General features: G+C 56.6%; 1 protein-coding gene across 1 annotated transcript in view; it reads left to right on the top strand.

Moving 5' to 3' along the window:
- Nucleotides 1-3,127: 3,127 nt before the first annotated feature.
- Nucleotides 3,128-9,000, top strand: part of GPR26 (G protein-coupled receptor 26) — a 29,069-nt gene continuing 23,196 nt past the window's right edge. Inside the window, exon 1 of the mRNA XM_005895082.2 lies at nt 3,128-3,795. Coding sequence (XP_005895144.2) covers nt 3,128-3,795 — 668 coding nt within the window. The remainder of the gene's footprint in view (nt 3,796-9,000) is intronic.

The following is a 9,000-nucleotide window of genomic DNA, read 5'->3' as shown; positions in this document are numbered from 1 at the left end:
CCTCAGTGAGTGTGACTCATTGCTGGTCTGGAGCTGTCAGACCTGTGCTCAGTGAAGCCCAGCCTGGGAGCTGAGGACCTGGTCCCTAAGGAGACCAGCCCTCCCACAGCATGCCCACCCCCCGCACCTGGCCCCACCCCAGGAGCAGGAAATACTGTTCACAACCAGAAGAAAATGAGCTTCTTTTCTTTAAGAAACTGAGTTAAATGTTCTGAGTGGCTTTCTGCCATTTTAACCTTTCAATATTGCCTTTAAAATCTCAGGAAGCAAATGATTTTCAAAATGATGTATGGTGTGTGTGTGTGTGATCCTTGGTTTATGGCTGCTGCGCCTGGTTACCTGATCACCAAGATCATTTTGATGTTGCAAAGTTGAGATACTTTCTAGTTCCAGACCAAGGACACTCACTTGAGAAAGTGACTGAGGACCTCTGGAATGTGCAGAAGGGGGGCAGCATATGGAGTTAGAGATGATGGCTTCCTCCCTGACCAGTTCTGTCACTTAATCTTTTTGAGTCTCAGTCAAAAATATGGATGAGAAGCTTTTTTTTTTCTTGTCAATGGGCAGGGATGAAATGGAGTGCAATAATGTTTGGACGTGTCTTATAAACTCCACTGTGCTGTAAGAGACTAGTTAACACTTCACTCTGCACTTCCTACACACACTGGTGACCCTCCAGCAGGAACCTCCAGGCCAAAGCATTAGGCCACTGCTGGAGGAAGTACCACGTGATGAGTTGGCATCCAGCGCCCCCACCTGACTGCATCTCCTGGACTTTGCTCCTCAGGGCATGGTCATGGACCACCCTCATCAGTATCACCTGAACAACTCATAAGAATGGTCGGTTTGGGTCGGTCCCAATCCGGCCTCAGATTCGTGACCCAGGAATCTAACTCTTAACCAGCATCCCAAGTTTCCCAGGTGATTCTGATAAACCCTGAAGTATAAGAAGAGTAGACCCAACAGTGCTCAGAGCAGTGTTTAGCTCACGCGTTTATTCCACAAACAGTACGTGGTCACCTGTCTCTTGCTAGGGGCTACTTGTGGGGACAAAGTCTTTGGGAGCAGGGGAGATACGCAATTGACTATCTCACTCTGATGCCAAGTATCTAATGAAGACATATCCAACCCTGAAGTCAGCAGGCCACGTGATGCGCCAAGCAATGAGGAGATGGCTGGCTTCCGGTTCATTTCCTCCTCTGGTGGGCACAGCTCTGCATATACAGTGTCTTAGTTATTTCTTACCAGAACCCTGAGAGGGAAAGAAGGACAATGAGGCTCCTTGAGGTCTGGTAACTTGCCAGGATCCTGTGACATCAGTGGTGTATTGGTAAAGGTTCAGTCATAGGGTAAGATGGGGAGCCCAGATCCACACACCCTCCCCCAAGATCTTTTTTTTTAAGATTTATTTATTTTTGCCTGCACTCGGTCTTCATTGCTGCACGCGGGCTTTCTCTAGCTGTGCCAAGTGGGGGCCCTTCTCCAGTTGCCGCGCACCAGCCTCCCGCTGTGGTGGCCTCTCGTTGCAGCCTGCAATCTCCAGAGAGCAGGCTTCGTAGTTATGGTGCACTGGCTCAGCTGCCCCTTGACATGTGCGATCTTCTGGGAGCAGGGCTTGAACCTGCGTCTCCTGCATTGGCAGGCGGATTCTTAGTCACTGGATCACCCTGGAAGCCCTCCACCTGGGGCCCTGACAGAAACAGGAGGGCCACAGTCGGTGCACTCTTTCCCGAGGAGGAGCTGGGAGCCTGCTTGCTCAGAGTTCTCAGGGTCTCCACCAAGCCACACCAGCCACCCTCCTGCCCTTTTTCTGAAGGGTTCCTGCAGGGTGTGGCATTCAGGTCCCTCACAGACTGGAACCAGCTGCCCCACCAGACCCACAGCACATGGTGTGTGGGCTGGCAGAGGGCCACGGGGAGCCTGGGCTGGGAGTGCTGAGTTATCAGCCACCCCAGGGCTCTGCTGAGACTGGCCTTGGACAAGCAGAACCATCCATCCACCTGTGAGCGCTCAGGGCCAGATAAAGCCCTCTCTGGACTAGGGGATGTCTCAGCATCACCCCAGTAGGCTTGAGGATGCGGCTGAAGCCCAGGCAGAAGGGCGGTGGGAAGACAGCCCCGTGAACCAAGCGCCCCCAGGGGTGTAGCTGCTGCCCCGGGGACAGGATGGGGAGGCCTTGAGAGACATCAGGGGCCAGGGGCTTGATCACAGAGGTTGGAGAGAGGTGTGTTCCTTCCCATTTCGGCAAACGGAGCCCACCTGAGCTCCCCCCGCTCAGCCCACAGAGGGAGAAAGTTCAGCACTGCGAGGCTCCGAGGGACAGGTTGGGCACGTCCACGTCTGGCCAAGCTGGCGCTGGGGCTCGGATGGGTAGCCCTGAGGCATGAAGGTGCCCAGACATCCCTCCCTTTTCTCGGGCAGACTTCCTTGACTCAGCCTGTCTTTGACACACATTCGGGGAGGATTGGGGAGTTGGGGGTGGGAGACAGGAAGCTACCAAGAGCCAATCACCCCGCACCGGAGCCTTCAGGGCTGGTTCTTTCTGAGTGTGTGTGTGCGCGCGCGCTCGCGCGCCTCAGCGGAGAATTTCTGTGATAGAAGCAGCCAGATTCTGGAGTGAGCCAGACGAGAGGAGAGGGAAGAACAAGAGGGGAGGAGAAAACTGGTGAGGGGTGCGAGAGACAGACGGAGAGAACAGCAGTGGGTGAGAAAGCCCAGCAGAGGGGGGAGAGAGAGAAAGTGGAGAGGAAGGCAGAGAGGAAGAGCGAGGAGAGCAAGCAGCGGAGAGACGCGAGGCAGAGAAAGCAAGGTTGCAGGAGGGGCCGCGGAGACCGAGACGGAGCGCGGAGGGATGGGGTGAGAGGCGGCCGCCGGAGCCCGCAGTCCGGGATCCGAGGGCGCGCAAAGCTCCGGGTTCGGCGGCGCAGGGGCGCTTGCCCGGGAGGTGGCGCCGGGCTCCGGGGTGGCCGCGCGCCCTCTCCGGGGGGCGAGGGGCTGGGGGAGCCATGGCGGCGGGGAACGGGGGGCGCGGGGCGGCTGCACGGCCGCCGAGGGGCTGAGCCGGCGGCGGGCTGCGCCATGGCGGCGCGGGGCGGCGGGCCCTGAGCGCCGGCGGCGGGCGCGCACCATGAACTCGTGGGACGCGGGCCTGGCGGGGCTGCTGGTGGGCACGATGGGCGTCTCGCTGCTGTCCAATGCGCTGGTGCTGCTCTGCCTGCTGCACAGCGCCGACATCCGCCGCCAGGCGCCGGCGCTCTTCACCCTGAACCTCACGTGCGGCAACCTGCTGTGCACCGTGGTCAACATGCCGCTCACTCTGGCCGGCGTCGTGGCGCAGCGGCCGCCGGCTGGGGACCGCCTGTGCCGCCTGGCCGCCTTCCTCGACACCTTTCTGGCCGCCAACTCCATGCTCAGCATGGCCGCGCTCAGCATCGACCGCTGGGTGGCCGTGGTCTTCCCGCTGAGCTACCGCGCCAAGATGCGCCTCCGCGACGCCGCGCTCATGGTGGCCTACACGTGGCTGCACGCGCTCACCTTCCCGGCCGCCGCGCTCGCCCTGTCCTGGCTCGGCTTCCACCAGCTCTACGCGTCCTGCACGCTCTGCAGCCGGCGGCCCGACGAGCGCCTGCGCTTCGCCGTCTTCACGGGCGCCTTCCACGCTCTCAGCTTCCTGCTCTCCTTCGTCGTGCTCTGCTGCACATACTGCAAGGTGCTCAAGGTGGCCCGCTTCCACTGCAAGCGCATCGATGTGATCACCATGCAGACGCTGGTGCTGCTGGTGGACATCCACCCCAGGTGAGGACGCGGGGCGGGGGACTCGGTGGAGGCGCGGGGTGGGAAAGGGGGTCCTTGACTCCCCCCACGCTCCATCGTGCAGCTTTGTGCAAGCCCCTTTAACACCGACCCTCCGTGTCCTCTTTGGAAAACTGAGGTAGGGGAAAGGGGCAACGTTGTGAGTCTCAAGACAGGTGCTTAGAGTATCAACCAAGCAGGACCTCCCAAAAGGTGGGTGAGATATGAATGCATACATTCCATGACTCATGGGGATGGAAACCACAGAGAATCGGAACTTTGCTGGGCTTCTTATTTTACATGTGTGGTGTTCACTTTAAGTAACAGCATATATGGGAAGGCAGTGATCTCTGTTCACTGTTGAAGGCCTTTGCATGGCTCTCATCAGGCCCTGAGAGCCTGACCAGGATGCTTGGGGTGCTGCTAAGAGGTCTCAGACAGCAGGGTGATGCTCTGCTGGCTCTTTCCTTTCTCTGGTGCCTGGCACTGCCTCTGTCTCCTGCTTGTGTGTGTCTGTGTGTGTGCGTGCAATAGAGAGAGAGAGGTAGAGGGAGAGGGGGAGAGAGAGAGAGTCCTGGGCGGCCCCTTCCTCTGCGGTCCTTAAAGGAGCCTCTGAAGGGCTCTGGGTCAGGCTGGGGAGGTCCTCCTGTCCCTCCCAGACAACGCCCTCTGGTGTCTTCTGGACTTGGAGTACCTGCAGAGGGAGGGTGTCATCCTGAGACTCCCATGGTGAAACCTGCCCACCCACCTCCATCCTCCCCTGGCTGCTGTTTCTCAGGAAGGCAGCTCGGGGTGGGCAGTGTGGGTTAGGGTGCCTCCCTCTCCCCACCCCTACCCCAGCAAGTCCTACCATCCCCCCACCCCCACCCCCACCCCCACCCCCACCCCCAGCCTCTCAGGGACAGAAGGCGGAAAGACTCAGCTGAGCTGTCCTGAGAGCACCTTGGCTTTCCTTACAAGCAGAGGGAAGTGAGGAGGGAAACTGCTGCTGGGTCTCTGTTCTGTAGACTCTGCTATTTTATGTCCTGATGCTCTGGACCCTTGAAAGGGGGTTTTGGTGTCAAGATGGCATGAAAAGTGAGGCAGGCAGAGAGGACCAGTGCATGGGAGGCCAGGGGCCAGGGAGGGAGCTCCGTCCCCAGGGTGCGAATGCCTCCCGGGCCGGGAAGAAGCAAGCTCCTAGGTGAGGGGAGTCAGTCTGACCAAAGGCTCCTTCAGTTCTGAGTTCTTCTGCGCATGAGCAAAAACAAAGAGAAGACCTTGAGCTTCACGCTGTCTGAACACAGAAGGGCATGTAAGCCTGTGTTCCCTGTTCCCCTCAGGATGGTCCTTCCAGATTACATGCCGGTCCAGAGCTTCTAGTTGCAGAATCTTCCTCCCAGAATCATGTACACTACGTCCCTTGTGAGAGACACCAGGGCGTGTGAACCATGTATGAAAATGTGTGAGCTCCACACACACAGGCTTACGTGCTTGTATGTCAGCTCCCTGTGTAACAGACCACAGGTGTGCACCGACACAAAGACTCGCCTTGCCTCGCAGCACGTGGCCATGCATGGTCAGTGTCACCTAAGGATCGCAGTGCTGTTCCCCTTCCCATCACCCTGGGGTGAGAGGACCTCACTTGAGAAGGTGCGTCTTCCCTAGGACATTCACGGGGAGCGCTCTAGAAGCGGTAGGCAGTGTTGTTGAACTCCTGGCACTTGAATGAGTGAGCCCACTCATTGAGAATCTAACAGTGGAGGAGGGAATCAGCTGGGAAAGGAATCAGTTCTTATTTAGACCAGTACAAACCCCATCGCCACCCTCCCTTCAACTTCCAGAACAGGAGGACGGTGGCTCCTTTTCAGCCCATTTAAGATGCTACTCAGTCTTGTCCATTTCTTTGTGACCCCATGGACTGTACCCTGCCAGGCTCCTCTGTCCATGAAATTTTCCAGGCAAGAATACTGGAGTGGGTTGCCATTTCCTCCTCCAGGGAAATCTTCCCAACCCAGGGATCAAACCTGCATCTCTTGTGTCTCCTGCATTGGCAGGCAGATTCTTTACTGCTGTGCCACCTAGGTCAGGTCCAATCTTGCAGATGTCTAACGGACTCCAGGTCAGACACCACGGAAAGAGGTCCCAGGGGAGTTAGGAGAAGAGGCAGGTGCTCTGCTGGCCTCCGGGCCTCTCTTCCCTCCTCCGCGCCCTTTCAGGTGGATGCTCACTGCTTCTGAGCCCCAGGAAGCCCTGAGGAAACCCTCTTCCCAGAGCCCTGGGGTCCTGCAGGGCCAAGGAGCAAGAGCAGCCTGCAGTAGGGAGAGGAAGGGCTTCTGGGAGATGGTGGGGATGGATTGCCTTCTGCTGATTCCAACAGGCCCTGCTGGCGGAGGCTGGCCAGAGGTTGCAGAGGAGTGGGCAGGCACGACTGCACTGTCCTTTCAGTGACCACAGCCCGCCTTTTTCTATGGGGTCCACTCCCAGAGGGAGAGCGTGAGCGGTGGCCTCACAGGAGGGCACCAGGTCTTGGACAGTGGATCCTCAGGCTTCTTTTTTGAAGGTTCCAAACTCTTCTTCCCCACAAGTGAGAAACGGCAGAGCTAGCTCCAGGGTATCGGAGGAGGAGGCTGCCCCTAGTCCCCCCATCCTCCGGCACTAAGGCTTCAGGCAGCTTCCAGGGCCAGTTGGTCCTGGGAGCTGGGGGAGTCCAGTCCCGATCAGTAGAAGTCAGGCTTCCTTGTTCAGGGTGGCAGGTTATGGTGATTTTGTTCACCAGAAGATTCACTTCACAGCCACCACCCTGCTGGCCTCCTGGGACTTAATTTTGAGTTTTCCCTGAGGCCCAGGGTGGCATTTGTCAGGAAGCTCCCGAGTGATGCCGGCTCTTCCTGCAGAGCATTTGACAGGGAGGATGACGGGCTGGATTCCTCTGCTTCAGCACCACCTCAAGGTCAGGGACTCTCTGCTCTAAGTTGAATCAGGGACCCTGAGAGACCCCCCCTTCTCCCATCTTTCTGGAGTGGTCTCTTGGGTTACTGCTGTCACAAAGGAATTGGGAATTACTAATAGTTTTTACCCACCTGGTCTCTAACCACTCAGTCTACTGGGTTCAGTTCTCCCAGATCACAACTTGGAACCGATTATAGTCAGATCCTATCTCTGGTGCCCTCAGGGACGCCGATGGGGAGCCCTAAGGGGGGGCCCTGCATGGGGGGCCCTGCCTGGGGACCCCTGGTGTTGATGCTGCAGCCCTGCTCTCTGCATGTAGTTGAAGGCACCACTGGCTGGCACAGGTTCATGACTTCAGACTGGACCTTGGGTGAAACATAATGCATGCTTGTGATCAAGGGCTATAGGGTGAGAGCTGAGCCAGAGGGTGTCAGAACTGTGCAAAGCTAGATGGAAGGGCCCTCCCTGTGCTGTTGATTTTGTAGATGAAGAAGTTACGACCCCCAGGGAAGAGGGGGCAGTTGCCATGTTTAACAGATCTAGATTGTGGGTCCACCCCGGCCTGCCCCCAAGGTTTATGGATTATGCGGCAATAGTACAAATGGAGTTTCACAAGCCATCTACGTGAATATTGAGATTTTCTAAATTCAACTTCAGTTCAGTTCAGCTCAGTTGCTCAGTCATGTCTGACTCTTTGCGACCCCATGGACTGTAGCACCCCAGGCCTCCCTGTCCATCACCAACTCCTGGAGTTTACTCAGATTCATGTCCATTGAGTCGGTGATGCCATCCAACCATCTCATCCTCTGTCATCCCCTTCTCCTCCCACCTTCAGTCTTTCCCAGCATCAGGGTCTTTTCCAATGAGTCAGTTCTTCACATCAGGTGGCCAAAGTATTGGAGTTTCAGCTTCAGCATCAGTCCTTCCAATGAATATTCAGGACTGATTTTCTTTAGGATGGACTGGTTGAATCTCCTTGCAGTCCAAGGGGCTCTCAAGAGTCTTCTCCAACACCACAGTATAAAAGCATCAATTCTTTGGCACTTACAAACTGTTAAATGAAAGATGTTCTAACCTTCTGCCTTGAGAAGTACACATTTATAACGCTTTGCAAGGCTGGGTTCAAACTGAGGGTTCTCAGGTTCCTCGGACGTGGTGAGGAGAGCAGAACTGGCTTTGTGCACACAGCCCACCTGCCTCGTCTCCCAGCCTGGCTCCCCCAGCTCAGAAAGGGGCCTCTGTTGTACAAGGTGGACACTGCAGGATCTGCATCCACATGTTGCTCACAGATGTCATGTCTCTGGTCTCCAGCTGAGCACAGAGGTGGCACAGTCCACCCTTAGGAGGATGGGGCCAAGGAGGATGGGGCCAAGGATGGTGCCTGCACACCTTCTGGAAGCAGGACCAGGGCATTTGGGCAAAAAATTCCATATTTCTAGAGTTTGGTCAGGTGGCACTGGTGGTAAAGTACCAGCTTGCCAATTCAGGAGACACAAGAGACTCGGGTTTGATCCCTGGGTTGGGAAGATCCCCTGGAGGAGGAGGGCATGGCAACCCTCTCCAGTATTCTTGCCTAGAGCATCTCATGGACAGAGGAGTCTGGTGGGTTACTGTCCACAGAGTTGCAAAGAGTGGGGCATGATTGAAGTGACTTAGCGCACACACACACACACACACACACACACACACACACACACACAGCTTGGTCTAGGATGGAGCATGTGGGTTCTGAGTGTGCCCATCCCCTTAGCTCTGAACTCTTCATTTCCTGGGGAGGCCTGGATCCCTCAGTATCCAGGGCCCAGGACAGGCCCCCACCTTTCAGGTCTCAGGGCAGGATTGCTCACACCAGTCCTGACCCCAAGCTCGAGGCTTTTCTCCACCATCAGTCAACCTGTTTCCTAGCCTTTTGTTTCATTTTCCAAAAAGCCAGAAGGCAAATCCAGATGTCTCTCTGAGTCCTGGGCCAGCTACTGTCCTCTGGGGGTCAGTCAGGACCCACCCCCCACATGTTTTAGCCACAATCACCTCATGTGCTGACTTTTCAGATATCCCCAGGATAATCCATCCTTCTGCCCCATTCCTGAAGCCTCCTGGGGAACATGTCTTTGACCCCACATGTCACCTGGAGAGCCCATCTCCTTTTGGCTCAAGGGAATACTGTGTCTTGTCATAGCCTTTGGGACCAACTCTGCTCCCCCCGCCCCCCGCCCTACCCAACACACACACACACACACACACACACACACACACACACACTGGCACTGTGCTTGCACT

The sequence above is a fragment of the Bos mutus genome, chromosome 26 (assembly GCF_027580195.1).
Source record: "Bos mutus isolate GX-2022 chromosome 26, NWIPB_WYAK_1.1, whole genome shotgun sequence".
Lineage (NCBI taxonomy): Eukaryota > Metazoa > Chordata > Mammalia > Artiodactyla > Bovidae > Bos > Bos mutus.
The sequence above is the reverse complement of the archived record's forward strand: the minus strand, read 5'-3'. Positions and strand labels throughout refer to the sequence as shown.